Source organism: Oncorhynchus gorbuscha, linkage group LG14, assembly GCF_021184085.1.
Source record: "Oncorhynchus gorbuscha isolate QuinsamMale2020 ecotype Even-year linkage group LG14, OgorEven_v1.0, whole genome shotgun sequence".
NCBI lineage: Eukaryota > Metazoa > Chordata > Actinopteri > Salmoniformes > Salmonidae > Oncorhynchus > Oncorhynchus gorbuscha.
In genome coordinates this window covers 13,068,843-13,081,909 of record NC_060186.1, presented here as the reverse complement: position 1 = coordinate 13,081,909, position 13,067 = coordinate 13,068,843, and the positions used below count along the sequence as shown (strand labels likewise).

At 43.0% G+C, this 13,067-nt stretch overlaps 1 protein-coding gene across 2 annotated transcripts in view; it reads left to right on the top strand.

The window, feature by feature from the left end:
• Positions 1–13,067, top strand: part of LOC123994458 (PRKC apoptosis WT1 regulator protein-like) — an 84,291-nt gene that overhangs the window by 58,231 nt on the left and 12,993 nt on the right. Inside the window, exons 4-6 of one of the 2 annotated variants that reach the window (XM_046297070.1) lie at positions 5,697–5,731; positions 8,704–8,818; positions 10,161–10,265. In XM_046297070.1, the coding sequence (XP_046153026.1) occupies positions 5,697–5,731; positions 8,704–8,818; positions 10,161–10,265 (255 nt within the window). Of the gene's footprint in view, positions 1–5,696; positions 5,732–8,700; positions 8,819–10,160; positions 10,266–13,067 lie in introns of both variants that reach the window. The other variant, XM_046297069.1, reaches the window with a different exon arrangement.

Genomic DNA, 13,067 nt, shown 5'->3' with positions numbered 1-13,067 from the left:
AGGTAATAGCAGTGTAACACTGTCCAGTAGGGATGTGACAATACCAGTATTGCAATATGTTTCCCATGGCAAAAATGAAAACAGGAAGCAGACAACTCTTTGGTCATTTAAAAACCTGCTGTATGTACAATATTGTGTGCTACAGCTTGGAAAATAAATAAATGTGATTCTGGATGATAACATAATGATTTTTGTTTCTAACAACAGGGCTGTTTTCCTAAAGACGTTAAATCCACTTCGTGTTTTGTTTCATTGCCACGATACTAACGAGCATCACGATGCTGGTATCCTCCCGGCCCTCCTGACCAGCCCGTCTCAGTGAGAGGGAGTAGAGCGAGATTCCTGTAATGGCTGCAGCACCATCTCCCCCACTGTCATCCTCTCTCTGTTCCTTCTCATCTATTTCAACCCGTCCACACCCACACATCTTGTGATACACATGGAATCACACACACACCCGTACGCACGCACATACTCACACACACTGATGTTTTTCTTTCCTATGGTTGCGTTCCTCTGTGAGGTAGTGTAATCAAGTGTAGTTTCAGTAATGTCTGTGTCACAGAGAGGCCCTCTCTGGGGACCCCATGTGGTCCTGGTTATCAGGCCTTACCCCTCTGTGGTATGTGAGCCGTACAAGGAAAACACTTTACCTAAACCTGGAGCCTTGTCAGATAAACAAAACCATAGGTAACATTCAACTGGATCATCTGCTTCTACTGTTGCGCCTGGTCCAAAGGAGAGAGTGGCTTAGGTTCTGAGTTCTGAAACGGTGTGCGCTGTATACGAAGCATTAGCAACACTAATATTATGCCCCCCCCACTTGCACTCAGAACAGCCTCAGTTCGTCAGGGCATAGACTGTTCAAGGTTTTGAAAGCATTCCACAGGGATGTTGGCCCATGTTCACTCCAATGCTTTCCACAGATGTCAAGTTGGCTGGATGTCCTTGTTGTGGTGGATCATTCTTGATACACACAGGAAACGGTTGAGCATGAAAAACCCTGCGGCGTTGCAGTTCTTGACACAAACCGGTGCACCTACTACAGTACAGTACCATACCCCGTTCAAAAGGCACTTAAATATTTTGCCTTGCCCATTCACCCTCTGAATGGCACACATATACAATCCATGTCTCAATTGTCTCAGGCTTAAAAATCAATTTTTAGTGGTGGGGCAGCAGTCTAAGGCATTGCAGTGCTTGAGGCGTCACTACGGATCATAGCTTTCACGTGGTTCGTCTAAGTCATGGAATGAGCAGGTGTTGTATACTAAATATAAATATATTTATATACATATGTAGCTACAGTATATGGTTTTGCAAAACAATTATGTTTTGATTGTGGTACTGTATGTGCAAATGATTTTAGAGCATAACATGCGTGAATAAGACACACACCCACACCCCATTGTGGTATCCAACACCTTAACGCTCATTTGCATTTTTAATTTGCACCTGTCAGTCTTTCTCCTCCCTACCTAGACAGTTTTCAAATGCTGAAGCTTCCCTGCTTAGATGTAATGTTCTTTAAGCTGTTCAGAAATTTGGTTGTTTAGCCTGAGACAATATTTTCTGAGGGTATCACCATTGTTGACCAAAGATTACAAGTGTGTAAATCAGGTTAACCGGATTAATATTTATCCTTTACAATATTGCTGCCAGCTAAAATAGGTCATTGGCTGTAGTCCTCTCATTTTGCCAGTTGAATTCTTAGGCCTCACCTTTTGAAATGTCAATCTTGGACTCATAATATAACGAGAGCCTCCAGAGTAACAGATGGGGGGGATATTTAGCAGCTTTGCAAGGAGACATAGATGGAGAATTCAGGGCATTGGCAGTATGCTGGAATGCAAAAGTAGGCCTATTGTTGAACTTTTATTAGGCATGCCTTCTGGGATTTCAGACATTTTAATGGGCTGTCAAGAGCACAAAGGCTGTCAGATTGCAAACTCATAAATTCCTTTATTTTTTTTATTATAAATGTGCATGTGATTTATGAGCGGGAGAACATTGTCATGAATTATATATTTGGTCATGGATAGATGGGCAGACTGACATAAATCTGTCAACTTTACCATGCAAGGTATTGCCAGTAACAAAGCTTGCGCTTTTATTTCCTCCAACCGAGGTAGTCTTTAATGCAGTAATATGTTTAAAAGTCCCACCAACACCTCAGTATAAAATGTTACCTTTTATCTTACTGGCTTTGGCACACAATAAATCATGAACAGTCTATGTGTAACTCTGTGTTGTCTGTTCACACTGCTATGCTTTATCTTGGCCAGGTCGCAGTTGCAAATGAGAACTTGTTCTCAACTAGCCTACCTGGTTAAATAAAGGTGGGAAAAATATATATATATATATTTATTATTGTCCGACATCAAACTTGTCAATTACAAAGCTTCACTGAATTCCTTTTAATGCATTTATCTCCATTTACATGTATGTGGTTCTGTCCTTGAGCTGGACTTGTCTATGGTCACAGAAATGCTTTAGCATTTAGTCTGAGCGAAGACACACAGGAATCTGCATTTCATATTTTGGTATTGACTTTTAACAGGTACATTTGAAAAGGTCCTTATATCTACCTAAGAAATGATGGGTAAATATACATGCGTGTCAAACTTAAACCACAATTCGGCTTTTAATGTCAACTTTTATTAAGCTGGGATTTCTGAATTTCTACTGTGCTGTCTAGCTCACAAAGGCTTTCAGATCGCAAACACCCATAACTACCTTTTTAAACAATGTGCATGTGATTTATGAGAGGGAGACCATTGCCACTGCGCTTTTCCTCTTTTCCTGGAGTGACAAGTCTATAGGCTACAATATCATGTTGACATTTATGTTGAGCATGTTTTGCTGCTCTAGTGGAAGTAATATTTGATGTGTGTCGTGTGTATTTACAGTTGCATGAGGCGTGAGGAGTTTACAAATGCCTCAAGTGCGACTCGTAATAAGACTAGGTATTTAGCCTATTTAAAATGTTTATCTGACTCCATAAAGATAAGTAGCAATATGCAAGAACACTATAATTGAGATGCAGTAATACGCAATCAAGAAATGTCTGAGAATGGAATTCGAAATACAAGTGTATTTAACAACCTTGGAAAATGAATGGATTCACATACAAGGCATAAAGCTGAAGTTACAAGGCAATACTGACATTAACAAAGCAGTATACTATGCATGATAAGAGAGAAATCATAGCCTGAAATGCCATGCCCCAGAAATCCATGGGGTAGAGAAGGAAAGAAAGAAAGAGAACCTTGAGTCTGCCTCTTTCATAAGCATCTGAGTTGTTGGCCAATAGTATTCCTGTCAAGTTAACCTCCAATCAGATATCAGATCTACATGATGTGACCTCTGCTCATCAGAGGTGAGAGAATGGGGGTTGGAGAAATAAAACTGAGGATGCTGAATTCCTAAGACAACACAGAGGAGTTTCTTGCATACGGTTGATAAGTCACTTCAGGGGCTTCCCTACCCTACAGTACAATTAGTCCTGTTTCGATACATGTCTGCTGCCTACAATTTTTTAAAAGGCAGTTTGGCGATGACATGTGTTAGCAAGATATCAACGTTTATGATGTCTAACAAAGCAGAGTGAAGGTAGGAAAATGTATGAAACGTGGATAAAACAGTGACTTTTTCAAATCATCCTACGGACGTTCATCCAGGTCAGCTTTTACATTTCTTTACATTATCGGAAAGAGCAGATTCTAAGGTTTCTAACATACAATCACTGACAAATGAGGGCATGGGCTCTGTTTCAAAATATCACTTTTTTTGTTAAAGCATTTCCATGCTTTACCGTGACACTGGGAAAAGTAACGTAATTAATCCCAAAATACGCAATTTCATTCTTTTGAAAATGTATTTTATTAGTCTAATGGTTTTTAGGACCTGCATAAACAAATGAATCATGTATTTCTTTGTGATGGTGGATTTATAAAAATAGACGCTTACCCACATCTGCATACCCCCTTTTTTAAATGTTATATATTTTTTTAATTGAACCTTTTATGTAACTAAGCAAGTCAGTTAAGAACTATCTTATTTACAATGACTGCCTACACCGGCCAAACCCGGACGATGCTGGGCCAATTGTGCGCCGCCCTATAGGACTCACAATCATGGCCGGTTATGATACAGCCTGAATTCGAACCAGGGTGTCTGTAGTGACACTTCTAGCACTGAGAAGCAGTGCCTTAGACCGCTACGCCACTCAGGAACCCCTACTCCCACTGTCACCGGTACAGGCATGTGCGCAGGATATATACATGGTTTACCCCGGCACAAACGTGGTAAAAATGGGACTGTTTGAAAGGGGGTCGTCCCCCCCCAAGTTTTTTTTTTTACAGGTAACATACACAAATCACACAGGATTTAGAGTATCTTAGACAAACATGCGTACACACACACACACACACACACACACACACACACACACACACACACACACACACACACACACACACACACACACACACACACACACACACACACACACACACTGCCTCCTGTTGATGCAACAGAGGTTTGTTTTCAGGTATTTCTCAGTTTGATTGTTTTCTATTGTTAAGATCCCATTGTAAATCTCTGTCATATGTACACCTATGAAAATAAAAGAATGCCAACTGTCCCATACCCCGGCTTCATGAAAGACACAACTCTGCACTGACCTCGCTGTCAGCCTCCTAAAGTCTAAATTCAGAGACAGGCTACCCCCTGACCAAAGTCTAGAACAGAAAGGTACATGACGTCACCAATCCCATGTTTCTGCTCATTGATTAATGAGTCACTTTAAGACCACAGGACATTATAGATTTTTCTTTCTTTCCGGGTGTTAGTTTATTTTGTTACTGTTACCCATGAATATGTTGTATGCGCATGGATTTCTGTTTGTATTGACTTCTACATGAGTGTTGAAACCAAAACAACTTAACATAAGAGCTGGAAATGTAACATGCATACAGCTCATTCAGTGTTGTTTCCGAGGCATTCCTGAAGCCTGTCTGTTCTCTGTAATAGTGGCTCTTAGGGCTGCAGCAGAGGCCGTTAATTAAGGATCCAACCCTTTTTTTAAATGTCTGTATGCAAGGTACAACTGGAGGCTGTGTGGTGATGGCTCCCCTGGCTAATAGCTTAACTATCTGTCAGTTCAGCAGCACAGGTACAAGAAGGTTTATACACAACCTACAGGCTCTCTGTAGTAGCTAATCCTGATGACTTTCTGCTGATGTTGACGCAATGCTATTTTGTTGTCGTGTCTCTGTGTTGCTCAGAACTGCGTGTGTGCGTGTGTGTGTGCTCACCCTAGGCAGACTAATCAGGAAAGGTGGGCTTTGTGTCAGGGCAGTGACAAGCTTTTCGAGCTGATTATTTTTGAGTCTCCTCGGTGCATTTCACAATCTGGACACAGGTGTTGAATACAAAAATGCTGACTAAACCGTTTCATAACTCAAGCTACAGATCATAATTTTCCTCGGGCACATTGAGTATGCATCCTAACAAACGTTTCCGCCTCTGATGTGTATGATAGACTTCCCTTGCCTTTGTATTCCTTAGCAATTAGAAATGGCCCTCCCCCTGACATAGCCCACCAGTATGTAATATACTTGTACCAAAGAACCCTGGGCTTTTGTTGTCTGAGTATCCCCTTCCTCTGACATGGCTCTCCTTTGTTTTCCTAGGATACTCCAAGATCCGAGAGTGGCCACCACCAGAGGTGAGAAACCTTCCCTATTACTTCTGTTGAGAATAAGGGTGTGTATTATTGTTTCTGGTATGGTGGGAGTGAAGGTGGTGATAAGTGAAGAAACTGAGAACCTGGAAGACCAGGAAGAGAAGGCAACAGTTTAGGTCATTAATTACCATAGCAGATGACCTTGCATTTACTTAAATAGATTTTGAAGTTTCACCATTGAAAATGCCCTCTGTGTTTACGGTGCCTGTCAGAACATCTAGTTCCAGTTTGATTTCAATGCATCAGAAATGACAGAACAGCTTAACTCGCCGGGTGTCTTCTTGTACAGGGTTTCCCAAACTCGGTCCTGGGGCCCACCCTAATTCAAGTTGGCTTTGATTATTTGAATCAGGTGTGTACCCAGGGGGGGGGCCCCAGGACCGAGTTTGGGAAAACCTGCTCTAGTAGTTGACTGTATGCCAACAACAGGCGCGTACATTTTGTTCAGACTATCGTTCGACAAGTTTGCAGGCAATGCAACGTTGACGTTACACGAGGGCATATCACGCCGATCTGATGTCTCGATAAGGAGCGGGGTGGCAGCGTAGCCTAGAGGTTAGAGCGTTGGACTAGTAACCGGAAGGTTGCGAGTTCAAACCCCCCGAGCTGACAAGGTACAAATCTGTCGTTCTGCCCCTGAACAGGCAGTTAACCCACTGTTCCTAGGCCGTCATTGAAAATAAGAATGTTCTTAACTGACTTGCCTGGTTAAATAAAGGTAAAATTAAAAGGAGTTGAAGTTCAATCAAGGTCTTTATACCACACACTTACTATGACTGACTTATCGGAGCATACAAGAACCAATTAATCCACACCAAGTCAGTATTTTTCTTGCTTATGGTGTGGCCATTGACACCTCAATGTATCTTCTCTAACACTGTTAAATGTCCAAAGCCATTGACACCTCAGTTTTTCCAGACACCACACTGCTAAATTCCCAACCACCATTTGGACATTCTTTTCCACTATTTGCATAAGGACAATCACCATCAAATTGTTAAGTTCTGTGTGATCCCTGCCCAGTTCACTGGCTGACGGTCCCAATCTGGCCCAGTAATGATGTCCTACTGTGATTGGCTGGCCTCCACTGTCGGATGGTCCAGTGTTGTGGTGCAGAGAGGCTGCCAGGTGGGCACCACAAGTTGGTGGAAATATTGGACAACCCGGTCTCTGAACTCCACTGAAACTATACAACAGGCTGCTAATGCATTCACACCATCCTCTCTCACTACACTATCATTATTGTCGATATGGGCTATTATAGCGATCAGCCTGCTGCTGGTTGTCAGTCTGGAGATGGCTTATGACTTTAAGATGGATGGCCTTCTCTGTTCCACTGGGCTCTGCTAGCAGACCACACCAGGCATCTCAGTGCTTGTTGTGTGTGGCCATTGGGTCTGCCTCTCCTCTCCAACCCCCAACTGCTGAGACCTCCAAGAGTGGATCATTGCCTCTGCCTGTCTCCCGTGTGGTCTCTGCGGGGCGCTAATGGACCAGAGTGGGGTGATTAGCACTGAGGGCATGGCCGTTTTAGACGGGGTGCCTGGCAGATGCTGCAAACCCTAGAGACAGAGGGATGTAGAGCGTTTGTGTGTTTGCATTTACAAGGGTGGAGTGGCCTTGAAGACATTCAGCCAAAAACATGTCATTCACTTGGCATAGGAAAGTGCCATGGAGAGCATTTCAAGGACTTTCTCTCTATCATCAAAAGCAATGGGCACTACACTCTTTAGTTCTGAAAAGAGTGAGTGAAAATAATTTCTGTGGGCTCAGCCTCTGAGTTACTGAGGAAGTAAAGTCAAATGGCCCCAAAAAAAACGGCATTACTACCTGAGTGTTTGTATTATGAGTGGTGGAGCTTCCTGGCTAAATAAAAGATATGGTCAGATTTATTTTGTTGCTATTTCTGCTTCTTAGGGAGCTTGTGATCGTGTAGTCTCGGAAAAGTATATTTATTTACTGCTCAGAATAAGTAGGTATTCAACCCCGTTTAAGAAATATTGAAGTGTCCTTTCCTGTAATGCAGACATACTGTACTCCTCCAGAGACTGGGATCCCTCTTCACTTAACTGGTCTATAGAATGCCCAGTAGGTAGCAGTCTGAACACACTTCTACAGCTGGAATACAATGGAATATTATGGTTTTCTGTGGCAATTCCAGAAGTTTCCCTTTTTTTTCCTTTTTTTTTTGTGGTCCTTTTTGAGAAATATGCAGCCAACCCTCTTAAGCAATGAGGCGAAGCCCAGCGGCTGCCCAATAATTTGATTCCAGGAGAGAGTTATTGGACCGGGCACAATCCGCATGGGTAAAAATATGAGGAGCGCAACTCATTCCAAGACTTCCACGTCAGTAATTATTGAAATAAAGCCGCTAGGAAATAAGTTCCAATATTCCCCTCGCTGCCCTCGAGTCTTCTTAGAGAAGAGTGAGAATGAGAGAGAGAAAGGGGGAAGAGAGCTGTTTGTTCCTCACTAGCAGACCAAGGACCGCAGAGCACCTCTTTTCACTAGCCGATGAATAGGGACGCTTTGTTGCTAATGACATGAAGTGGATTTATGCAGCTCTTTACACATCTCAGCATTCAAGATAGTCATATTGAAATGGCCTCATATTCAGAATCCATTCTTCGCCCTTCGAGATAGAACCCTGACAGCGTTTATGTTCTAATGGGATAAAAGGTATAAGTACTTGTTCTCCTCACACTTAAGTCTGACCATTCGAGCTGTATTGTGCGTTCAACAGGCTCTGAGTCATACACTACAACAGCTTTTCAGTTTTATGTGATTCTTTTGAATGTCAAGGAACGTTTAAAAGGTTTATACGTTCCTTATTGGATTTACTTCACAAACGACAGGTTTTTGTGAACGTGTACCGTACCCAACAGTGAGTCGGTGTTTGAAAGCATGGACATTGGTGTTGGTCAGAAGTATTGATGTGTGTGTTGTGGCAGCAGCAGCTCTGGAGGTCCTGGTTCTGAGGAGGAGGCGGGTGGGAACAGTCGACACCGCCACGGCAACCGCCACGGCAACGCCGGAGGACTGGAGAGGAGGATGGAGGAACTGGAAAAGGTACTCAAAATTAGGCTTGCTCTACCATTCCCCCAGAAGTGTGCACTCGGTCACTCCCCCTCATGCATTGAACGCATTGGATTAGTGCAAGCAAGCATAGCTGGGGGAAGGTTCTGCATTAGGCCTATCATTCCCTAGTTGACAACTATTTCAACACGGGCCTATCCATCATCACTATCCAATGTTTATAATGTCACTGTGATGTAAATATCAAAATGACATGTTTTAGTTGATTATTTCAGAATGACTGTTATGCTTCTTGGCACATTGGACCATTTTTATTGATGGTATTTGTTATCCTTCCTGTCTACTGCTATTTCTCTGTCTATATCCATCTCACGTTTCCTGAAAGCCCTGTGTTTGTCCTTCTGTCCATCCGTCGCAGGGGCAGAGAGACTTTGCTAGTTCTCCTCTCCCAAGGCCCTGCTGCTATAACTGTTTTTAAAGCATCTATCAGCATCCTGATAAATCTTGAGGATTTCTTTTTAAAAGATGAATTCCTCTCTGAGTCGTTTGAGCGGCTGCCCAGTCTGGCCTCGCTGTTCGTCTTCAGTCAGATGTCGCCCCTCCTATATTCCTGTCTGCAATAACTCCTCTGTGTTCAGTCAGAGGATGTCTTTTACTGGAGTTAGGGGGAGTTCTCTCTTCCCCAACACTCTGTTTTCCCTCTCAATCACTTTTTAGATTCTCAAATGTCACCCCTGTCCAGTCCATTTCTAAAAGAAAACCTACTGCTTTCACTTGCCACGACGCCTGTAAATGAAGAGTTTGCACATCACTGGCGAGTTCGAGAGAGCAGTCGGTGCACTTTAGTTTTGTATTTATTTCAGCAAGTTCTGTCGTTGGTCTCTGGCTCGTTTAAATGCAGTAGATTTCATAGCTTTATACAACATTGACAAATGTGCAGCGCCCTTGATTGCTGTGAGTATCGCATTGTAGTGTCATTCATCATGATAATGAAAGTATTACTTTGAAGCTTCAGTTACCCATGTAACTCGGGTAACCCTCCATAAAATAACATTTATTTTCCGCGGCCTGAATTTATGGTCGCCGTGGTATGGACATCATGCTACATTGTTTTGATGTTTTCTCATTGCTATATGGATTTCCATGGAAACCAGTTCACTCTTATCTGTAGTAAAAAACAAAGTTAAGTTGGAGAGGCGGATTCCTGGCGAGCCTTCATTTCGCAGCGTAAATATCATCTTGAAACGTGACCATATGTCCACATGGCTGAGGCTTCTATATTTGTTCTCTCTCGGTCTCTCTGTCTGTGGACCATACCAAAGTGCTGCAGGATGTGTTCTAATGTTAACAGAGCTCTTTGCCCCTTCTTCCCCAGGAGCTGGCCAGACAGAGGCAGGAGAACGGGCAGCTGCTGAAAGCCCACCAGGATAAAGACGACCTGATTGGAAAGCTGAAGGAGGAGATTGACTTGCTGAATAGAGTGAGTGTTGGAGAGGGTTCGGCCAGGGTTGAGCGGGTAGAGGTGGGCTAGAGTGGGGAGTGTTGGAGACTGTCATCCAGGGTTGAGAGGGTAGAGGCGGGTAGGCTGGGGAGTGTTGGAGAGAGTCAACCAGGGTTGACAGGGTAGAGTTGGGCTAGAGTGGGGAGTGTTGGAGACTGTCATCCAGGGTAGAGGCGGGTAGGCTGGGGAGTGTTGGAGAGAGTCAACCAGGGTTGACAGGGTAGATGTGTGCTAGGGTGGGCAGCCTCTAAGGCACTGAGATTTTAAGGTATTTTGAAGAGGTTACTATACAGATGTTAGAGTAACAAGGATAGATCTACTTTCACAATTATTCAAATCAAATTTTATTGGTCACATACACATGGTTAGCAGATGTTATTGCGAGTGTAGCGATATACTTGTGCTTCTAGTTCCGCCAGTGCAGCAATATCTAACATGTAGTTTAACAATTCCACAACAACTATCTAATACACACAAATCTAAGTAAGGACTGGAAGAATAATATAAAGATATGGATGAGTGATAACCGAGCGGCATAGGTAAGATGTAATAGATGGTATAAAATACAGTATATACATAAGAAATTAGTAATGCAAGATATGTAAACATTAACATTAAAGTGGCATTATAAAAGTCACTAGTGATCCATTTATTAAAGTGGCCAATGATTTCAAGTCTGTATGTAGGCAGCAGCCTACCTGTGTTAGTGATGGCTGTTTAACAATCTGATGGCCTTAAAATAGAAGCTGTTTTTCAGTCTCTCGGTCCCAGCTTTGATGCTCTTGTACTGACCTTGCCTTCTGGATGGTTGCGGGGTGAACAGGCAGTGGCTCGGGTGGTTGTTGTCCTTGATGATCTTTTTGGCCTTCCTTTGACATCGGGTGCTGTAGGTGTCCTGGAGGGCAGGTAGTTTGCCCCCGGCGATGCGTTGTGCAGACTGTACCACCCTCTGGAAAGCCTTGCAGTTGTGGGCAGTGCAGTTGCTGTATCAGGCGGTGATACTTCCCGACAGGATGCTGTCATTTGTATTATAAATGAATAGTATGCTACTTAAATGATAATGTATGGTGCCCTTCTAGTCTAGAACACAGGTATAGTAATGTATACCTATGTGGGATCTTTTTCTTCCCATAATCCTTTGATGGACAACTCTATCTTGCCATGTCTAACTGCCACAGTTAAAGATGCCTTCCTTTGCAGAAATAGCTCTGCTGTTTCCTGGTTGCAAAAATTCAAATGGTTCGCTTAATTTCAGTTTGTGGCAACTGGCAAGTATAGTGTAGAGAATCATTGTACCATTTAAACAGCTGGGAAATATATTTTTCATAACCCCAAATATTTTATTTTCAGTATTAAAGCTGAAAACTGAAAGAGAAAAATTCCAAAAATTTAACTTATGGGAAGCACATAAATAGCACACGTAGAACAGATCTACCACTTCGACTTGCTTTCAATGAGAATTACTGATCTATAACACACACTTCTATGTGCATTGGTCAGGCCACCCAAAAAGTTACATATTGCAACTTTAATCTTATTATAGTTTCTCTTAATTGTCAGTTGAAAGCTTTGTCATTTTTAGTGACTGCACTGCAGAGGAAACTTGGAGCAATTCAGTCTCTCACAGCTGTGTTGAGGGAAGCCGAGGACTAAATAGAACCGATTGCTAAATGACCACGTCGCTATCTGCAGGCAATCAGCTTGATATTGTAAAGCTGCTCCTCGGATAAGCAGAAGATTACAATTATCCAGCGCTTGCAAGGATTAACACTTGCACAGGCACCCCCCCCCCCCCAAAAAAAGTCATTTTCTCATGTTCTCTCTCTCTCTAACTCCTGTACCCCAACCTCTGAACTGGATCTGATGGGTGTTTTATCAACATTTTAAACTCATTGTCAACCACACGGGTCGTAACCCCATCCGGTTTTGGTCTACAGAGCCTGAAGTAAACGATATGCAGACCCTTTCGAGGGGCAGAGCTCTTCAGTTTCACTCCCCTGCACCCCATGGCAGTTTGGAGAAACAACTTTTTAGTTTCGCTCTGTGCCTCCTGACTTAAAACAGCTCCCCTTTTCAAAACATGTCATTTTCCCTTCCCTGACAGAGAGTTTATCGCATCTAGTCTGAAGAAAACACTAGGCCCCTCCTATAAGTCAAGAGTCCTTATGCCAATCAACATCCTACATGCTGTGGTTAAGAGAAACCCTTGTAGTGTGGAGTACGAGTCTGATTTCAATCATCCCCTGATATGTAACGTGACTTATAACCACTAGGGTTGTCAGCCTATAATTAATTCATCATTAGTCAAGAGTTACTACATTTACACTCCTATACACTCCTGAATGTTATGTAACCATTTAGTAGTCCATGCATTTGGCTAAATCCACAGACTCTGAATGTAAAGAGACAGCTGTATCATGTGCCTCTTTCTCTAGAGACCAATTACATTGCTTCTCCTTGGCACCGGGAAGTCAGATCTGTGACAGCCTACAGGCAAATGCCCCACACCCTGTCTCCATACCTATTGTAGACCCACACTGTATACAGAGAGGCAAAACCCCCACACCCTGTCTCCATACCTATTGTAGACCCACACTGTATACAGAGAGGCAAAACCCCCACACCCTGTCTCCATACCTATTGTAGACCCACACTGTATACAGAGAGGCAAAACCCCCACACCCTGTCTCCATACCTATTGTAGACCCACACTGTATACAGAGAGGCAAAACCCCCACACCCTGTCTCCATACCTATTGTAGACCCACACTGTATACAGAG